This window comes from Sinocyclocheilus anshuiensis, unplaced genomic scaffold (genome assembly GCF_001515605.1).
Source record: "Sinocyclocheilus anshuiensis isolate Anshui unplaced genomic scaffold, SAMN03320099.WGS_v1.1 scaffold673, whole genome shotgun sequence".
In the NCBI taxonomy this organism is placed as follows: domain Eukaryota; kingdom Metazoa; phylum Chordata; class Actinopteri; order Cypriniformes; family Cyprinidae; genus Sinocyclocheilus; species Sinocyclocheilus anshuiensis.
The window spans coordinates 107,754-130,060 of record NW_015539862.1 but is presented as its reverse complement, the minus strand read 5'-3'; the positions used below and the strand labels follow the sequence as shown (position 1 = coordinate 130,060).

Sequence of the window (22,307 nt, the reverse complement as noted above, 5' to 3'; positions counted from 1 at the left end):
TTTAGAGATATATATATATATATATATACACACACACACACACACACACACACACACACACACAGACATGTGACAGCAGCACAAATCTGGGTATTGTGCCAATACTTTCAGTTCATCTTCCATCTTTTTACAGGTGCTTGTAGATGTTCCCTGCACCACTGACAGACACTCCGCAATGGTGGAAGAGAACAATATTTTTAAAAGATCCAGGACCAAAGAGAGACAGAAACTTCCCCTCTTGCAAACACAGCTGCTTCTGTAAGTAATTTTTTCAATGGTGCTAATGCACAGCATGCATCATTAAAAGAATAGTTTGTCCAAAAATGAAAATTTGTTGACAATTTACTCATCTTTAGACCATTCAAAATGTAGTTTTTTTTTTTTTTATCTGAACCGATTTGGAGACATTTAGCATTACATAACTTGCTCACCAATAGATCCTTTGCAGTGAATGTGTGCCATCAGAATGAAAGTCCAAATGGCTGATAACAACATCACAATCATTCACAAGTAATCCACATGACTCCAGTTCATCAGTTAAGGTCTTGTGAAGCAAAAGTCTGAATGTTTGTAAGAAACAAATCTATCACTTAGACGTTTTAGCTTCAAAATGCTGCTTACAGCTATAATAGTCCATAATATTGCTTTCTCCAGTGAAAAAGTCAATCTCATCTGAAACAGGATAAAATATACATGGATCAAGCACCAAGGAAAACGTGGATTTTGTTGTGAGAGGACAACAGGGGAAAGACTTTGTCACTGGATGAAGCATAATTATGGATTATGGACTCCTATTTTGGCAAGAAGCAACAGTTTAAGGTTAAAAATACAAACATTTTATTTTTGGGTGACCTTTAATAATGTCTCAATATATATTATTCATTCACTGGGATTTTTTTTTTTTTCATATTTTGTTGAATGTGTTTTGTGATAACATATGTGCATGTGTCCATGAAGACTGACTGAGAACTGACATCTAATCAATCTGATGTTTCATATTCTGTCCAGGGCTGGAATCCAGGCCACTCGGCGGGGTGGACACTTAGTGTACTCCACTTGTTCCCTGTCCCAGCTGCAGAATGAGTGTGTGGTGCAACAGGCCATAAGTCTCGCTCAGCAGGAGCTGGGAATCACAGTGCAGGTTCAGGACCTCAGATGGTTTGCGCAATGCTTTTCTGACACTTTCCATTTTGCGCCACAGTTAAGTGTAGGAGAGTTGGTTTTACCATACCTGTGTGCCAACTTTGGACCAATTTATATGTGTAAATTACAAAGAATGAACTAGATGGACATTCAGATATTGGCTCAACTGACATCGTCACAGTTTTGTGCTTCAGCAGTGCCCCCTAGTGACCAGACATGTAATTTTTCAGCCTATAAGACTGGCATAAGGCATTTAATCAACCTTGAAACATTTTACTGTTGTAAATGAAATCATGTCATTATCATTATTTTGTAAATTATGTTATTTGATTATCAGATTGATTAAACTATGGCGCGAAAAGACCAAAACAGTCTTGTTTTTCCAATTGGCTCTGCTCTCCTGTGTAGAACATTGAAAAACTAAAGCCAACATTCATGCTATGATGACAAGTCAACTAAAGTGGAGGATGCAGTGATTTTGAAAATGGTTTCGAAAACTGGGAATCTTGTTCACTGTTATTCACATGTTCCCAGGTTTGACCAGTAGGGGGCGTCCACGGTCCGTTATAGAATTGACTATTAGCTGTTAAAAGTAGGCACAAATGAGACTGACATTGTCTTTCAGCATGATTCAAATAGCACTGTTTCTTCTTGTCATGGAGAGGGCTAAAACATGATGATATTCATCTTTTTACAATTATCATACAATTAGCAGTTCATTTGCCTGAAGGATTCACAGAAATTAACTTTTTTTTACATATTTTGTTAGATATTTGGCATCAGAGGAGTGTTTTGTTTTCTGCTAGCATATAAACGGTTCAATTTTCCCCGGTTGTCCATGAACCTTGCGTCTATTCCGGGCAATGTAGCATGAAAAGGTGTGTGCATTTTAGGAAGAGAGGGGCTGACGAGAGCCATCGACTCCCTGCTATCATTAAGCTGCTCGGAAACTGTTCCATCGGTGCCAGAGTCGAGATTGGCCGAGCAGTCGTTTACTCGCCGGCTTCTTGTTGAACATTAAGGACGCAAGAGGATACTAAAATGGGATGCTTTCCCCTCGTTTTCCCCTTCGCCTTTTATTCCACAGATGAGTGCAGATAATTTTCTGTGCGATTGTGAGTGATTACTGTATTACCGCGGTAATATAGGGTTATTTGGGAATGCAAAGAGAATTAATGACACATAAAAACTATTTTTGCATTGACTGCCTCTCTCGGCCGGGATTTTTCTCCATGCCTGCATCTTGTGATTACCTAAACGTATTGTAAATATGTGTTTCCTATGGGCTTTTACATAAATTTACATTTTTTAACACTCAGGAGACAGAGGGACCATTAGGGGACGAGTTATTTTCATCTATACGTTTTATTCATTATTGACTTTGACACTGCTGAGGATGCTGGCATCTGATCATTTGGAGAGCACCTTGCCAATGATGTAAATCGGATGTAGATCTTTGTAATGACAGAAACATGTTGGGAATATCGTCTGGACGCCGAGGCCTCATAATGACGGAATCTTAGATGTCCATAGGTGGGTGAGAGTCATAACGGCTTTCCCTGGAAAAGGCAAACATAAGTGTTTTGGGGGGGGGGGACTACTTATGTCACACAGCCCAGCATTCTTGCTGGAACTTTTGCAAAGTTTATTTCAAAACTTCAGGGCCCTCCAAATGGTCATACTCCTTTGATTTCCTCATTTGTATCTGAGATAAGTGTACTGATTAATTACTGATATACCACGGTTAAGAGGATAGTTCACCTAAAATGAGCATTCTGTCATCATTTACTCACCCTTACTTTCAATCCCATGTGATCTTCTTTCTTCTGCTGAACACAAAATATTTAAAAAAAAAAATTGAAAATGAAAGTCAATGGGGTTCAATGTTGTTTTGGACCTGGACACAAACAGTTCATCAAAATATCTTCTTTTGTGCTCCAGAGAAGAAAGTCATACAGGTTTTGATTAATGACGTGAAATGAGTTAATGATGACAGAACTTTCATTTTTGAGAAACATAACATTTTAAATTACAAAAAAGTATCTGGCTCAGTAAGTGTCACCACATGACATAAACTTACAGGGATATTCCACCAAAAATTAAAACTGAAAAATCCAAATCCAATCCTGTATGACTTTCTTTTTTCTGCAGAACACAAGATAAGATTTAATAAGATCACAATAAGTTTTGAAGAATGTTGTTAACCGAGCAACGGTTTCGGTTCTGATTGACTTCAGTTGTATTTTGTCCATATAATAGAAGTCAATGGGAACCGAAATTGTTCCAAGAAAGAAAGTCAGACATACAGGATTGGACAGACCTTAGTACATTTTTATTTTTGTGTGGACTACCCTTTTAACCTATGTCATGTTAAACCTTACAAATATTATGTTTATATATTTTAAATTGGCTATATTTTTATATTTCTCAATTGTTCAATGACCTGGACCCTGGACCACAAAACCAGTCATAAGGGTCCATTTTTTTTTAATTGAGATTTATACATCATCTGAAAGCTGAATAAAGCTTTCCATTGATGTTTGGTTTGTTTAGATAGGACACTATTTGGCCGAGATGCAACTATTTGAAAATCTGGAATCTGAGGTTGCAAAAAAATCAAAATGTAAAGTTGTCAAAATGAGGTTCTTAGCAATGCATATTACTAATCAAAAATTAAGTTTTGATATATTTACGGTAGGAAATTTACAAAATATCTTCATGGAACATGATCTTTACTTAATATCCTAATGATTTTTGCCATAAAATAAAAATCGATAATTTTGACCCATACAATGTTTTTTTGGCTATTGCTAAAAATATACCCAAGCGACTTAAGACTGGTTTTGTGGTCCAGGGTCACAATTTATTGCAGTGTTTGTAATGCCAACTGCCTCCAGTCCTCAAACCTTCAAATGTAAGATGCCTTGGATATCAGTAAATCGCTGTACTCCATGTTTGTTCAAATGTCCACAAGCTGTAACATCGTATTCACATAAAGGTAACACCTGACCTTAGGCACTACAGTGATAAGATATCTGATTGCTGAAGGTGGCGTGAAGCTCTGGCCTGAGGCATATCCTACTGCTAGGATGTCTGTGGTTCGAGCCGCATATCTGAAGAGCTAAGCATGAGGCCTCAGCACTCACTCTTCAGACTGTGGATCAAGGGTGGACTGGCCTCAGGGACTTTTTATGATAGGACAGTCAACTTGGGGGCCAGATGTCGAAACCAAGTGTCTGTGCAATGTAATTATTTATATTTAATTTTTAAATATTTTAAAATTAAATTATAAATATTCATTTAAAGTGTAATCCAGGGATCAAATTCTTGCTAATGAAACATTTTTGCTTTTTTAATTAGCAATTTAATCAACATATAAACATAAATTCATTTAAGACACACAAAGGTCCTGTGAAATCAGTATCTATCACTTACATAATAGCTTGCAGGTAATGGTTTATATGCATATGAAATACACTACCAATCAAAAGTTTGGAATTATGTTTTTTTTTTTTCAGTAATGTTATTACCATTTTAAATTTGTGTTTCATTTGAATATATATTAAAATGTAATTTACTCCTGTAATGGCAAAGCTGAAATTTCAGCAGCCATTATTTAAGTCTTTAGAGTCACATGATCCTTCAGACATCATTCTAATATGCTGATTTTGTGCTCAAGAAACGTATTTTATTACTGTCAATGTTAAAAATAGTTTTGCTAAATATTTTTGTGGAAACCATGCTTCGCTACCATTCAAATGCTTGGGTTAAGCAAGAATTTTAAAAAAGTATAATAGTAATAGTAATACTTTTTATTTAGCAAGGATACATAAAATTGATCAAAATTTATTGAAATTAAAGACATTTTTAATGTTGCAAGATTTCCATTTTAAATAAATGCTGTTTATTTTATTTTTTATTTATCAAAGAATCCTGAAAAAGAAAACATCACGGTTTATGGTCTACTGTTTTCAACATAATATTAAGATAATATTTGAGCACCAATTCAGCATATTAGAATGATTTCTGATGGGTCGTGTATAGGGATGTAACGATTCACTCAACTCACGATTCGTTTCGATTCGATTCACGGTTTTGATTTCACGGTTCGGTTCGATTCACGGTTATTATATATATTTTTAACAAAATTAGATTTAAGACAAATTATAAATGAAATGTGTCCAAACAAAGATGCTGCATACATGCAACATGAGCAGTTTTTAATCTAAATTAAATTGTATAATTTCGAAATTTGAAGCAAAAACAGAATGGTTTGACTTCAGGTTTGTGAAACTATAAATAAAAATATCTGCATGAAACAGCAGAGCTGAATGAGATGCAGATTCACTCTCTGCCAGCAGGTGGCGCTTAAACCGTTTCCTGGTTTCCGCTGTAAACAAAGCAGCGCTGAACTTACGAACTTTAATATGCATTATACAGAGGCAAGATGAAAAGAACAAATCCTCAGACATACATTCATATAAACTCCTACACCTAAATGAATCGCGATTTGTTTAGCATCTCAACCGATTTGAATCGTCACATATTTGAATCGATTTTCAACCGGCTCGCAGTTAATCGTTACATCCCTAGTCGTGTAACACTGGAGACTGGAGCAATTACTGCTGAAATTCAACTTTACCCTCACAGAAATTAATTACATTTTAGAATATATCCAAATAAAGAGTTACATTAAATTGTAATAAAACTTCATAATATTACTATTTTTATATTTGTTCCCCCCAAATAAAATATTGTAATTGCAGCCTTGCTGAGCATAAGACTTTGTTCAAAAACATAAAAAACACGATTATTCCAAACTTTTTTTGACTACTAGTGTACATATAGCTATGGTCCAGTCCACTGTCTCTATCTCTGTGGTGCATCCATCGTTACTGATGCGATGCAGCATTCAGATAATCACAGTTAAAACATTCTGCTGAAACAGCATTCTACAAACTATCCCATGATGCTTAGCATGAATTACAACACCATACATCTTCCCGCTTAATCTACCATTAAGAAAATAAATCCTCGCAGGCAATGGCCGTTTCACTAGGTTTTTTTTTTTTTTTTGATTGTCTGCTTTCCTTAAGTCTTGCACAGTAGTGAAATGTCTTGCCTAACTCTCAAGTGTCCGGTGGAGACTTAATCCATACGACTGTGTCCTGCTTTCAGAGAGTGCTGAGCTTCCCTCTGCATGCCCACAATGCCACTCTCCATGTCTGAAAGGTATGTGTAGTGTGGCATTGATGTGTAATTACGTGTGACTGAAACAGCGCCTTAGTGACAGGCTCTAGAGTGCTGCGGTTGGCTTGGGTGAGCTCTCCCCAGAAAAGAGGGGTTTTCTTTGCCCTTAAGAGGATTAAGTGGGGTTGTGATAACAGAGGGATGAAAATAAAAGAATTGAATCAGAAAAGAGAGCTGGGACCAAAGAGGGCGACCTCTCGCAACTGAGTTCAAACACCTGTTGACATCGTCCCATCATCAGTGCTTTCTCAGTCACACTGCTACTTTTTAATTTAATATTTTAATTTAAGATATTAAATCACATTCATTTATGTTCAGGTTTAACAGCCGTCTTGGTTTCCAGGAGTTCTTTGATGTGTATCTGAGCAATCTGCTGTTAGAGAGATTTACCTCAGCTGACAGCTTGGAGAGTATGTGGCAAAATTGCAGTGCCAGCGGGCTAAAAGAATGTTGGGAACAGGATTAGGATCATATTCTGGCAGTGCCTGTCACTTCCTCAATGGGCTGGGGTTCCTTATGGTGGCAGCTTTCATTCTCCATGCAGCTAAAACCAAAAAGGAGAGCATGAGGGGAAAAAAGTTCTGATTGAATGGTACACTGTGATTTTTGTGCTAGCCATACTTAAGGTCCATTTTGTGCTTGTGTGTGTCTGACAGTGACTCCTGATTAAACACTTAGGTGAATTTAGAAACTGCTTAATTGAATTTGGATGCTGCGGAGCTTAGCAAAAATACCATCTAAACTTTTCTAAAGACAGTAAGTTCCCCTCAGACATGCATTCATATAAACTCCTACACCTAAATGAATCGCGATTTGTTTAGCATCTCAACCGATTTGAATCGTCACATATTTGAATCGATTTTCAACCGGCTCGCAGTTAATCGTTACATCCCTAGTCGTGTAACACTGGAGACTGGAGCAATTACTGCTGAAATTCAACTTTACCCTCACAGAAATTAATTACATTTTAGAATATATCCAAATAAAGAGTTACATTAAATTGTAATAAAACTTCATAATATTACTATTTTTATATTTGTTCCCCCCAAATAAAATATTGTAATTGCAGCCTTGCTGAGCATAAGACTTTGTTCAAAAACATAAAAAACACGATTATTCCAAACTTTTTTTGACTACTAGTGTACATATAGCTATGGTCCAGTCCACTGTCTCTATCTCTGTGGTGCATCCATCGTTACTGATGCGATGCAGCATTCAGATAATCACAGTTAAAACATTCTGCTGAAACAGCATTCTACAAACTATCCCATGATGCTTAGCATGAATTACAACACCATACATCTTCCCGCTTAATCTACCATTAAGAAAATAAATCCTCGCAGGCAATGGCCGTTTCACTAGGTTTTTTTTTTTTTTTTGATTGTCTGCTTTCCTTAAGTCTTGCACAGTAGTGAAATGTCTTGCCTAACTCTCAAGTGTCCGGTGGAGACTTAATCCATACGACTGTGTCCTGCTTTCAGAGAGTGCTGAGCTTCCCTCTGCATGCCCACAATGCCACTCTCCATGTCTGAAAGGTATGTGTAGTGTGGCATTGATGTGTAATTACGTGTGACTGAAACAGCGCCTTAGTGACAGGCTCTAGAGTGCTGCGGTTGGCTTGGGTGAGCTCTCCCCAGAAAAGAGGGGTTTTCTTTGCCCTTAAGAGGATTAAGTGGGGTTGTGATAACAGAGGGATGAAAATAAAAGAATTGAATCAGAAAAGAGAGCTGGGACCAAAGAGGGCGACCTCTCGCAACTGAGTTCAAACACCTGTTGACATCGTCCCATCATCAGTGCTTTCTCAGTCACACTGCTACTTTTTAATTTAATATTTTAATTTAAGATATTAAATCACATTCATTTATGTTCAGGTTTAACAGCCGTCTTGGTTTCCAGGAGTTCTTTGATGTGTATCTGAGCAATCTGCTGTTAGAGAGATTTACCTCAGCTGACAGCTTGGAGAGTATGTGGCAAAATTGCAGTGCCAGCGGGCTAAAAGAATGTTGGGAACAGGATTAGGATCATATTCTGGCAGTGCCTGTCACTTCCTCAATGGGCTGGGGTTCCTTATGGTGGCAGCTTTCATTCTCCATGCAGCTAAAACCAAAAAGGAGAGCATGAGGGGAAAAAAGTTCTGATTGAATGGTACACTGTGATTTTTGTGCTAGCCATACTTAAGGTCCATTTTGTGCTTGTGTGTGTCTGACAGTGACTCCTGATTAAACACTTAGGTGAATTTAGAAACTGCTTAATTGAATTTGGATGCTGCGGAGCTTAGCGGTAATAGCTATTAGTTTTGGTACAATAGCATTTAAAACCCTCCTGTTGTGTTGGGGTGAGTTTGACCAGCATTTGATTTCAAAATGCTTGAAAAACTGATTCATTTGTGGCTATTTCTCATTTAGGGTAATGATTGTGCATCCAAAGTGTCGACACATAGGTGTGTTTTGGAACTTTTTTGTTGGGGTCAACACAAATTAATTACACAAATTAAGATCCCCAATTAATTTTCATGCAATTTGCTAAAAATAAACACTTTAAAAAGACAAAGGCATAAAATAAACGAGAACGTATGAAATCAGACTTGTCTTCTGAATAAACCAAGGAAAATGTACTGTTTCTTTATATTGTTAAATTTCACAGTCAAAAATAAAATAAATAATAAAAACTGTCAAATTATGTTTTTGGTTGTTAGTTTTTTTGGATCTCTATTACTAGACTGTTGCAGCATAGAAAAAAAGGTGTAAGAAACCCATTTTACCCTCACGTGAGTTTGAGAACCAGACATATAAAGGCAGCTAAAATTTTATGTCTCACATAAATATTTCTCACCTATTTCTTTAATTTTATTTCTATATTTTAATTTTAGAGTCTCTGACAAGCTACAATAGAGGTTTTCTGTTTTTACATGAATCTTTAATGTTTTTCAAAGTGTTGATTTTTGGCAAATTGCATGGAAATCAATGCGGGTCTATTTTGTACGTTGCAGGTCTCATTACACGAGTCAGTAAAGAGAGCTTGACCTTGTTGACACATAATCTGTATCAAACCCCTGGATTGTATTTGCATGTCTCTGGTTAAGGAGGCCGGTCATTGGTGCTGTTGACTTGCTTGAACATTTTACCTGAAGTTAATTGCTGTTTTGCATTGTTTGTTTTTTTTCATAATGAAGCATTCTACTGTCCCATGTGTGTTTTGATCTACTCAAAAGGTTGAATGTTAGAACATATTACAATCAGCTGTATTTAATTATGGCATAAAGCACTTTAAAATGCAGCCCCATCAAGGGCACTGAGAACATGGTGGCAGTGGCATCAAGCCTCTGGTAAAATGCACACAGAGGGGAGACCTTCTTTATGTGAGCAAAGGGCTTATGCATTTTGACAAACCACACTGTTTAAGATATAATAGCGGCATAATCACGGCCCCAGGCTGTCATTCTTCAGCATAATGGCCTGCTTATTGATCTGGGATGGCTTATGTCCCCACAATGATTTTATTTCGTAAGATTACCTTGTTTCCTTGTTTTTTTTCTGTTGTCCTACCTCCCTGATTTTATCACCTTGTTTCTCAGCTATTTCCTAAGCCCCTAATTCTAACTCACTTTACCTTTAGTGAAAAAAAAAAAATTTGTATTTTAATCTAAAGATACAGAATAATTGTTTTAAAAAAATGTTTTTCTTTAAAATTAATTTAGCATGATCACAATTTAATTTTCAATTCAATCTAATTTTGGATTTATTTAATGTGGCACTTTGAGAAAATAAATATACTGTGTATATTTATCAAGATGTCCAAGCAATGTTTTATTGAAGTTTTATTTGACAAGTTTTTAATTCTACAATTGACATAGGGAAAGATGTGTATACTTCTGGAACACTCTCCACCAATATAGGCTACAAATTCACCACTTTGTGTGATGTTGTGAGTGACTGTATATTGATGTTCACAGTGACAATGACAGAGTTACAAAGACGACCAGACTGTATAGGTTAAATAATCTGGGGGCGACGCAGGCGGGCTGTGCGGCCCACCCAGTACAATCTTACAAAGGGACAGCTACCAGAATCATCACAGGGTTAAATTCTTCTCGATCTAAAACATAGAACTTTTACATTTGCCTTACCAGTAAACATTTATAGATAGACTTTGTATTGTACATAATAAAATACTTTACAAACACAATGAGAGCTCAGCACTGAGAGGGAAAAAAATGAGCAGAGAGGGGAAAAAAGCTGCCGTACATGGAAGTGCTTTGATTTCCACTTGAGAACTTCTCCTGTACTGGACTATCCAGCATTTGACCACTATTCAGGATTGTTTCCAGTTGCAACATTTATATGCACCTAAGCACTAGTTTTATTCAGAGTATTTTCCCTCTGAGTGTTAATATGGCAATCTCCAATGATATGCATGGTCTATAATTGCATTTCTTCCACTGCCTGAGGCTACATGTAATTAAAAGCTTTGCATATGTAGTCAATGAAATAATTTCCTCATTACCCAACCATCCTAAATTTACCGTGGTTTAATCCTGACCATTAAACAGGTTAGGTTTAATTAATCTATTTAGTTGTGCAAGATTTACATTTACAAGTTGTGTGATGTGTATTTGAGAACCACGATAATTGAATTAAAAGAAAGATATTTTCAGATTCTGGTGTATAGTGCATGCAACTGGCTGAGATCATCTCCAAAAAGTGCTTATATCAAACATCTATGCCCATCCAAAACATATAAATAACACTAAATCTAATCCAGAAACTGTCTGTCTTTTATGCAAAGCTGACAAATGTAATATCATAATGAGTTAAATGAGAGCTTTATCATTTTATTGTCTATTTAAGCTTCAAAACAACAAGCCCTCTAAATGAGTCTGAGATTTTTACTAGTCTCAACCTCAAGACACACTTTTTTAAAACCAAGTTTCCCATACATTTCTGAGGAAAGGCCCTAATTTTAGAAGTCCAGGTGGCATGTTAGCTGTGGTAGAGAGATGTTTCCTTGCTCAGGTAGTTTTCAGTCTCCTGCTCAGTTGGGCAGCGTGTCCAGGCCCAGTGATGCCGCGTGCTGCTTCGCCCGCAAGCGTAGGTTCTCAATGCTGGTGGTCTTGCTGTTGTGGCTAGGAAGGCCTCCAGAGGTCTGCAGCAGAGGGCTATTCCAAACCTGTTGCGCGTGGTGAGATAGAGACTGATAGTAGGACTGACAGGGGAGGGAGCCCAGGGGCGCTGGCATGTTGACATTCATACCCAGGTATGGTATAGACGATGGGGTCGCCATGTCGAAAGATGGATAATGAACCAGGTTGTTGGTAGCTGCCATGTGCTGGCGAAACTGCTCCTGCAGACGGAAGAGGCTGAGCGGAGACGAGGAGTATGAGTGACTCTGAGAGATCCCGCCGGTCACCCCGCTAGAGGAAGATGAGATAGCCGGGGAGCCAAGAGGAGAATCTAAGGACACAAACATGGTTGTCAAGATTTAGATCAAAATGCTTCTTAGTTAGTTTTGCCACCCTAAAAAATGTAATTCTGGTATTTCATGCATCCTTTCACATTCTAAAAATAAAGGCTCCAAAGGGGTTTTATTTGCAGCAAATCCATAAGAACCATTTTTGGTTCCCCAAAGAACCTTTCAGTGAACAGTTCTTAAAAGAAACATTTTGTTCTTAGTGTGAAGAGCATTTTATTCAAGAACCTTTTTTCACTATAAAGAACCTTTTGTGCAATGGAAAGATTGCATGAATGTTAAAAGTTCTTGAAGGAACCATCAATGCCAATAAGGAACCTTTATTTTTAAGAGTGAGGATGATGAAACTGGAAGAGCAATAAATAGTAAATACGTACCTGGTTTGGGGCTGAGACGTTTGCAAAGAGGGGAAAGGTTTCCAGGTGTTGGTTCTTTCTCAACCTTCAGATCTTCTCTGTGCTGCTTTATCTCCTCTTCCTTGTCGGTTGCGTTGTCCTCTGTGGCCGACTCGCTGCCGGACTGCTCTGCAGATGTCACATTAAGCTCAACGCTAAGTTCTGATCCCAGTGTGTGAGGAGCTGCCTCTGCTTCCATGGATGAGGAAGAAGAGGATGATGAAGGTGGCTGGTTCTCAAGATTTATGCTGGAAGGGGCTTCATCCTTATCGTTTGTTGCTAGGGGCCCATCTGGCGAGACGTCTTTCTGCTTCTGCAGTTGCTCCTTTTGGAGACTTCGCTGCTTCTTACGAAACTTTGCACGACGGTTCTTGAACCATACCTGATGAAAAGGTGTAGATACATGATAAATAAACCTATTTGTAGACATTAAAAAACTTCAAAGATGGAATTGGTAATTTCTTACCTGTACGCGTGCCTCGGGTAGGTTGGTGCACATAGCCAGGCGCTCCCGCATCACAACATCAGGATAGTGCGTTTTCTGAAAGGTCTTCTCCAACGCCTCCAGTTGCTGGGCCGTGAAAGCGGTGCGACTGCGGCGTTGTTTGCGATGTTGAGAGCCGTACCGAGCCTCAAGTATGATATCTTGAAATGTACAGCCGTTGGAAGAGAAAAGACACGGCATATTTAATTCAGTGTACTATCACACTTATTCTGTGTGTTAAAGGGAGAGAGAGAGATCGCACTTACCAGCCAGTCTCTCCGCGAGGGTGAGCGCATGAACGGACGGCCGATAGTCAGGCGCGTGTTGCGCCTGTTGCGCCGCCTGTTGATGCAGGTTGTACATGGCGCTCAATGAGTTCATGGCGTGGAGAGAGTATCCGTTCACTCCGTAGTGTTGCATGATTCAAAACTATCTGCAAAAATAAGAATGAGCTATAATGAGTTTAAACGTTGAGCTTTTTCCATTTGTTAAAACATATTTTTACATTCTAGGCTAATCACAAAAGTTAGATTGAGAGTTAAAGTTAAAAGTCAGACTAGATGCTTTCGAACTAAAGTGGCGTCCGTGTGAGGAGGTAACTATAGCAGCAGTTTTCAACGTATACGATAAATGGACAAAATGTATGTACATTTATTTCGGGAAAATGGGCCTCTTATAGTTAAAATGTTTTGTATTTAATAAATAAATCTATAATTGACAATATCATTATTTTTGACACCTTGCTGCTAATGGTGCCAAGACTGCGGCTATAAAATTATAGAAAGAGATTTCCTTGTCAGTTTTTAGCTATAGTGTCAAATATCGCTTTTAGAAATCCGCTTATAGGAGCGGAACTGTGTTCATTAATATCCAATTATTGTTTTGTCCAATCCATTAGTCATACACAAGGAATTAATTGGTGCAATTATCACTTGTTTACCTAATGAGCTCCGACTTATGCTTACTACATTAGATATAGGCTATAATTTCAAGAGCCAAATTACCGTAGCAAATCATTTGTAAGTCGCTTTGGATAAAAGCGTCTGCTAAATGACTAAATATAAATGTTTGGAGGGCTTGTTTAAAGGGTTTGTATGTGTGCTATGTTTATCTGTTATAGGCCACCGAAACGCTTGTACCCTCCTCAGCGTGGAAGCTTCTGAATAACACTCGGAGTGCCCATTCCCAGACTATTAAGTCAGCGCACCGTCTGAATGTGATCAGAGGGCAAGAGGGAATAGTTTAATTCGCTTGACCAATCCATTAGTCATACACAAGGAATTAATTGGTGCAATTATCACTTGTTTACCTAATGAGCTCCGACTTATGCTTACTACATTAGATATAGGCTATAATTTCAAGAGCCAAATTACCGTAGCAAATCCTTTAAGAGCAAGTTGTCAATGAATCATTGATTGATTTTAGTGAGACCTACTTTAAGCAGTGAACGAATGTTTCGATACCGACTTCATTATACCAGTTCTGTCATCGAAATTTAATTTCACTCATAATTTCATATGCTACTAGAACTTGGAAAGCCGATATTTTAAACGTAATATTTACAGTTTACTGATGATTGCACGGGATGCTATTAATATAAAAATTTGTCCATGAGGTTTAGTGTCCTGCTTCTCCAGTCATTTTTCACAGCCGATTTAAGATTTTCATAGATAAAATGAAAGGCTCCAGGACACGATTAGATATGTATAGAGGTGGTTGACAGGCACGAATATATTCGAGGCTAATGCACTGCGCATTATTAAGAAAGAAAGTATGCTCCCGCACATGGCGGGTGTCCAGGGACTTGTAACAACAGCCTCGAGTTTTAAACTAAATTGTATTTCCAACCAGCACTTAAATTGCTTGTTATTTAACTTCGATTCAATTCGTTTGTAGCCTACATGAAATTAAAACCAAAAAATAAATCCACGAAATGTCTAAAACTGGCATCATTCATCTAAATCAAATTACATTTAAATATCTATTAGGCCTACAGTTTGAAGTTATGGGCAAAATTTTGAGCAGTGCTGTGGCAATAATAACAATAACAATAACAAAAATTACTATTATTATATAATTATATGTAATTATTATATAATAATAATTCTGAAATTATTTGGAAAACATTAGCCTATTTCGCAACATGTTAGCCTATATTTGTTTCATGATAATTCAGTGTCGTTTTAATGAGACAAATTCAAATTCAAAAATAATTTCCATAGCTTAATGGTAGCCTACATTATTTAGATCAACCAATTTTTATTCGTACATCAGTTATTGTTAATATTTTAGTAGCCTAATAATTAAATTACTATTAGCCTAAATTGTGTGACCTATTTTGTTGTTGCTGTTTTTGTTGTTGTTGTTATTATTATTTGCGCATTTATAATCTTGTTGCTTCAAGTATACATTATATATGAAGGTTTTTTTTGTTTTTTTTTAGTGCCGTTTTTCTTTGAGATAATTGCATTTCATGATCATCTTATGCAGTTTTGTAATTGTATTTGAATTGAAAAGTATTTGAATTGAATGGGGTCCGTTTCTCTCCCTCCCTTCTCTCGCGGCCCCTTATCCCATCGCCCCGGGGCCACGTTTTGGCTGAGATGTATGGCTTCTCTGCGGGTAAAATATGCATGTTGATCCCCATTTGGGTCCCCGTCTAATGGAAGTGCAAATAGGTTTCGACTGTGGAGACCTCCATTTATCATCACCGCTGACACGGACGGACGTAGGCTATACAGTGAGCTTACATGTGTGTGCGTGGCTTCAAGAAATGCTCGCGTGTGTATTCCCAGCAATAATGTGTCTAAAGAGATGTGTTGCAGGCCTATATCAACTCTACTTTTCATTTATTGTCATTCCATTCATATGCATATGGATGCTATAGCTTACATTTGAGAAAAAAAAATGTATAAACAAAGAATACACACATTTTAAAATAGTAATAAAAACGGGAAACAACTGACCAGCGATTTAGACGATAGACGATCAAATAGTAAAGCAGTAATAATAGGCCTAACAATAATAATGTATGATTTGCCATTCGTGTTTGTGAAATATTTGTTTAAGCGAACTTTGCTAAACGTCAAAATTTTGCCACAGGCCAACTAATATTTAGCACAAAGGGCAGCTTATTTTAATATTGTGTCTCGCTGCTATTGTAGTCTGTTCATCCGCCTGTTACTGCTGCGGGCAGTGTGACACTCCATGCTTCGATTATTAAAACCTCATTATGCAAATTGGCATGTACAGTGCAACTTTTTATCCGACTAAATTAGAAAGAAATGTTAGCGTTAAAACCCCATTTGACCCGGGGACACTATTTATCGTGTCTCAAATGGCATATTTGATATTGTAAATATGATATTGTCACTCATATTTTTGAATCCCTCGCTGTCCAAGGCCCCCCACATTTATGTTAAAAGTGAGGTTTATCTTATACCATTTGGCCTATCTCTAGTTGAAATGTATTTTACCATTTCTGAAGAGAGGAACATAATAGTTTTAACCCACTTTTAAGGCGCTAATTTAAATTTAAAATTTTAAGTGGAAGGCACCCTGGCGCACGCTTAACATAAACTCTTGATTTATGTTATGTCTTTGTCACACTTAAGTTTAAGTTACATTTTTAATAATGGAGATTTTCCCATCTGGAATACAATTATGTAGGCCTATCTCAGAAAAAAAAAAAAACAGTTTTAAATAAAAAAGGGTCTATATGAAGAGTAAATAAAAATTCTATCTGCCAGCGTAATTTATTTAATGTTATTTAAGCTAAACTATATTTTAGGCTATTACTAAACTGACACATTTAAATATTTATGTTATTGGTTTATTATTTTTTACGCAAACAATTGCATAAACAAGTCGTTTCTTACCTCAGTCTTGTCCTTTATCCAGTGTCTCACACTGTCACTTGATATTTTGTTGCTCGTAGCCCGGATTTTATTTGTATTTCCCAGATGTCCTTATCGCGTTTCTCAAAGTCTAAGAGCCCATTCAAATGTATCCGCTAAGTATCAATCGACTCCAAATCGTTCCCTTGCGCGCTCTTCTCAGAACATTGCGTCCATCTATTGACACGCGCTTTGAGGAGGGATTTTAAAGAGCTCCGCGTAACATCAAGGAGGCTTGCTACTGGTCCTTGAAGCTGTCAATCAAAGCTCGACGATATTTTCTGGCTGCATGTGGACTCAGAGCCAATTGACCCTTTACTTGAAGTCTTAAATCACGCACTTGAGAGCACTAATGTTCAGTCACAAACACTTTTGCTTATGAACAATAATAGCCTTATGTTATGTGAGAATAAACAGAAAATACTGGCATCGGTATAAGGTTCCCCCCCCCCCAAAAAAAAGTTCAGTTATGCATATTTGTTTAGTAACGTAAAGTTTTTAATGCGTTTTAGGTGAGTAAGATCTTTTTAAAAAGCATCAAAGCATTAAACTAATCATTGAACTAATTTTACATGGATTCATGGATTTTATTGTTTGCTTGATTTTGGGATTTATAATTTGTTAAAGTCATTTTTCCTAGCAATAACAGCAGATTGCTAGAAATTGACTATATAGAACTCAGTTTTTCCAAGTATATGAATATTTTGCTTTCTTACATTGTTCTCACGCATCGACTTGTTTTGGTAATTCGTGAACATAGGAATATTTCTATAGAGGTCACGGTCCCAAGACTTTTTTTTTAGACAAACGAATATCTCATGCATTGGTTTTGTTTGCTTTTCGGCTTTGTCATGCCACTGCAGGAGAGACTGAAGGGACTTTAGAGATCTCTAATAGATGTCAGGCTACTGCCTTCACAATCTCTCCCGGCCTTGAAGGATTTGGGTGAGGATAAGGGGAGACAAGACGCTATTTCAGCCTCCAAAAAACCTCTGTCTTGAAATGACTGCCGGTAAGAGGATTAAAACAATAATGCCCTTCTCTTCTTGAAGGGTTTTTAGAAAAGATTTCTTCTCCCGGAGCAAAACCGTTTAGGTTGGAATTAAGGGCAGCGCAAAGTAGCCTTTTAATGTAAAGCTTGCATAATTTGTTAAAGATGCTCGCAGAAAGCGGGACAGGGTGAAAATCCCTAACTGAATTTTATCTCTGCGTTATCTAGAGGAATTTGAAACGAGTGGACATTGATTGAAACTTCCCTCACATTTTTATGAAAATATTATCGTTTAAAAATTATATTGGTGTTATCGACTGTAAAAGAAGTGTTTGTATGTGTTCAGGTATGATGATAAACTGGTCCTGAAGTGTTTTATGCTAAACATATAATGTACAGCCTAAATTAAGTGTTTCTGTTTAATTTAATCCTTATAGGCAAATCAAATCAATTTAGTCTGTATTATAACATTCACACGAATTGCTCGTATAATTAATCTCTTATGTAGAATGATGATGAATTTCAAACTAGCCTATTATAGATTGTCGGAGCAGATAAAATATGTAACATTATTTTTTTCCGTTCTGCTCTTTTTATATTAGAATTTCCAAATATTTTAACCACGCAAGAAAAGACCACATGCAGGAAAATAAGTCATAGATAACTATTTGACGAATGTAAAAAATAAAAAAATAAATCCAAATTGGTAATGTTTGAATATATTTAGGCTAATGAAAGCAAATATCTTCACTTTTAAATATATTGTACAGATTTGCTTACCAAATAGGCTATAAGCTTTAGTCTATAATTCAAGTGAAGGCTATTTTTGTTGCCAATATCAAAGTCGCTTCACACGGGGGTAATCTTTGTGAGGAGCGTTTCTAAAGCAATTAAAGTGAGAAAGAATTCCTCTCAGCGCCTCTTCCTTAAATCTGCTTAAACGAGGACTACTGTCCAGCACATCTGAGGGCTTTAAATGCCTTCCACTTAAAGTGCCACATAGAGAACCCCACCTTTAGAGCTGCAAAAGGAGCCCTCAGTCCAGTTTTACTCAAAGTATTTTGGGATTGATTTCCCCCCTTTTGCTGCCCTTTCGTGTGGTTATCACGTTTCCTTTACGGTGCCACGTTAGCTACTTTAGCAATTAATAACAACGGCAACAACAGCATTGCAATGTAAAGTCCCCGCGATGCTACATTTATTCGGAATCTATCACTGAATGTATTAATAACCCGAAGGTGATTTCTCTCAAAATAATTTTATTTAGAGCGAATCCCGCTGCCTTTTATAAAACGAGGGATGGTATCTTAAAAACGAGTCAATCATATCGCTGGCTTTTATTTACACTTATGAATTTCACACTCACTCTTAGCTTTACCAGAAAATAATGAAATAGGCATTCGGTGTCACAGCGCGAGATGGTTGTTATTAGCTAATTAATAGACCTAATGATGTTTCTGCAACTTCATGAATACATTACGTCTGCAATCCACAAAGCTGCAGCCTCTCAGGCTCAATCCAAGGGTATTTCAGCATCTGTTCTTCCCAGAGCAATTAATCATTTTGATGTATGGTTTAAAATCGACTGCTTCCAGGAGACCTTTTTGACAAGAATAACAAAGCAATTTGCCAGGAGCCATCTCTTAGACACGTTATTAGCAGCACCTTCATCTTAAAACCGTTTTTTTCCCTCTTTTGCTAAATTAGATACCTGTATTAAAGGGGCAGTGCTACTTTTTAATTTATTTCGATTTCTCCACACAGCTCCACTGATACCTCTGGAAATCGCATCATTCGTGACAAGATCCCAGGATCTTCTTAACAAATCCCCATGCTAAAAGTTTTTGACCTGTCAGTTCTGTCAGAAGCTGTGCCCCTCTATTCTCTGTCGTTCTCAATCTCTTTACTGTCTTCAGTCTCTCTTCCTCCCTTGTATTTCTTCACTCTCTCGCTCCCTCTCTCTCCGTCTTACTCACTTTGGCCCGGATCCTCAGCACAAGGGGCCCCATTGTATAGACCTAATCCAGAAGCAACACAGCTTTAGCGATATGGAGGGATAAAAGGCCCATCAAGCCCACAACTTTATGGGGGCAAATCTCTACCTAATCCCTCGCTTTATCTAAACAAAAGCCCCTCTCTCCTAATCCACCTTCACCGCAAAAAAATAAAAAGAAAAGGAAAAAACAAGAGGCGCTAAAAAAATCTCAGACTTGAGTTGAACTGTGAGTTAAGAACCAGGAGTCATTTTACTAAAGAAACTAACCGCTTCTGACAAGCTTCTGCTACTGACATAAGTAAAAATGAAGCCCATGGACATAGTATTGAGATAGACAGATGAATAACTAAAGGTAAAGAGAAGTTTTCACATGCGGACAGTTTTCAATTATTCTAAAGAGACATTTATTCTAAAGAGATTAGAGTTATTTTTTATTTATTTATTTTTAATGACTTTATCTTATTGGTGTAAGTCTGTCAATCAATTACATTTTAATGATAACTGTCAAGTCCTCATTACAAACTTTTGCAGAATGGAGTTCAAATGTCAATTCATTACTACAAAAATGCCTCAATATTTATATGTCAGTTTATTGTTTTTTATTATTTTAAATATAATTTAATTTAAATTAATAATTTTCCACTTTGTTTTGATAATGCCTTTTATAATAGGGTGTTTTCATTATTTCAGTAGACCGGACTCAGAGGAGATCATTATTTTCAGTATGGGTACTGTTGACTATAATTGGGTAATTAAGGGGATAAAGTGGCTGCTCTTCCTCTTTAGTGCTTTGATGACTATTGAGTGAAAGAAGCAGCTTCTAATACAACACAGCAAACAGCAACCTGCATGAAGTATTGGCATCTCATTTATAATTTCTACCTTCAGGAATATTTATATATCTGTTGAGAACCTGTAGAGCTAGAAGACACATTTTTTCTGTTTCACAGTGGCTTTTGAAAGCAGATTTTGCCTGAGAGCATTATCCTAATAGTTAAAGCTAATTGGCAGAGGCATGAGCATTCTAAGGCACCCAGTCAGTTTGATTATATTGATGAGCTGACATTCTGATTTTTCAGCAGCAGACAGCTGTAGTGTGGGTTTGGTGGCATTCACAGATCACCACAGATATGTACGATTAGTTGATCAGCCCCTGCTGCTAAAAGGGATTGGTGCACACTCTTAATACAAGCAAAGTCCTCTTTCAGATAAAAAGATGGGTTCAAAAGTTGCTAATCTGCCCTTGACGACAATACGCATCCCATTAACTCCTTGCCCCTGAGTATAGATTGCTCTCCATTGCACGACTACAACATCTGTCTTTACTTTGGTAAATCCCTCTGTATCAGCTCTGGGCTTTGTACTATCAGTCAGTAATCTGGCTCTCAGTACTCTATGCGTATTGAGGCACTTTGGCGAAGTGGTTTAAAACATGACCAAGGATTCGAAATAAGCGGACTCCCTGCTTCTGACTGAAGTTTTCATCATCCTCTCAATGAGTAGCTTTAAGAGGATACCTGAGAAGAACCGTTGGCACCTCAGCCATAAGTACCCACATTGGATCTGTGCTTGGCGGTCTTATCCTTTAAGAAATGAAATAGTCTCATAACCTGTTTCACGAGTGTATTTTTGCTGTTGTAGAGGATGAGAAGCGATCGAGCCGGCAGGAGGGCCGATGGCTCTCAGTTGCCTGTCGTCCACACGATCGGTTTTAATTTGTCTCTGGCCGAGCGAGTAGACAGTGACTATGAGCTGTTTGCGTCATCAACGTGTTGCATTACATATAGTGTGCAGATTTCATCATCTGTAAAATAGCTAGCTAACTGCTGGACCTTGGCTAAGTGCTTCAACAATGCAGTTCTCTTTGATGAGCTCTTCACAGGGGTCCCCATTTAGACCTCATGGCAGTATCTCTCTTTGGCACCCACACCTTAACGGATATAATACTATTTTAATAGCGTAAACAGAGAGAACAATTGACTCATTAGAGAGTCAACTAGGCAAATCCGCCACAATCTATTGAAAATGCTGGAGAGGGTGGCTCAAGCATTAGCAGCACTTGGAAAGCCCAGATTTGAGTCTTCTGATAACAGTAATACTTCCTCTTCTCCATTCACTCCCAATGCGTAGTCTGAACCACCTCCGTACAGAATTACCTGGCCCCACTGTATAATGTTTTTTTTTTTTTTTTGCAGTATGGCTGCCTGGTGCTTAGCCTCCCACAATAAGTATAAACCCTCTTCTTCTGTGGGAATTACGGAAATGAGCATAAGGGATTGTGTTATTGTTGACCCATAATCTGGTTTTAACTCCTTGTTTTACAAATGGCCCTTTTAAAAAGCTTTTCCAATGCTCTTGGCATTGTTAACGCTCCTGGTCTGCATTTCCCTTACATCTTATTTCAGAGTATTATTTGACTTGTACTATAAATGTCATGCCGCTTTAAACCAGAATCCCTGCATTCGCTCTATTGCACTGAGAAGTGAAAGACATTTTTTTTGTATTAATTAAACAATTCTTAAAATCTTTGTTTAGTTCTAGGATGTCTCATAGTATGCAGCAATATTTGCATTAATTCTGTCATTATTTACTCACCCTCATGTCGTTCCAAACCTATACGACTTTCCTTTTTCTGTGGAACACAAAGGGAACATTTTTGAAGATTTGAGTCGAATTGACTTTTACT

At 37.4% G+C, this 22,307-nt stretch overlaps 2 protein-coding genes across 2 annotated transcripts in view; one reads left to right on the top strand and one right to left on the bottom strand.

Moving 5' to 3' along the window:
- Window positions 1-1,506, top strand: part of LOC107684939 (5-methylcytosine rRNA methyltransferase NSUN4-like) — a 5,317-nt gene extending 3,811 nt beyond the window's left edge. Inside the window, exons 5-6 of the mRNA XM_016481328.1 lie at window positions 134-258; window positions 1,009-1,506. Coding sequence (XP_016336814.1) covers window positions 134-258; window positions 1,009-1,285 — 402 coding nt within the window. The 3' untranslated portion in view covers window positions 1,286-1,506. The remainder of the gene's footprint in view (window positions 1-133; window positions 259-1,008) is intronic.
- Window positions 1,507-10,251: 8,745 nt separating this feature from the next.
- LOC107684938 (diencephalon/mesencephalon homeobox protein 1-A) lies at window positions 10,252-16,794 on the bottom strand. Its single transcript, XM_016481327.1, has 5 exons — window positions 16,617-16,794; window positions 13,005-13,174; window positions 12,721-12,899; window positions 12,237-12,636; window positions 10,252-11,843 (listed from the first exon to the last, which is right to left on the bottom strand). Exons 2-5 carry the CDS (start codon window positions 13,156-13,158, stop codon window positions 11,425-11,427), a joined length of 1,152 nt encoding a protein of 383 aa, XP_016336813.1. The 5' UTR covers window positions 13,159-13,174; window positions 16,617-16,794; the 3' UTR covers window positions 10,252-11,424.
- Between the last annotated feature and the right edge of the window lie 5,513 nt (window positions 16,795-22,307).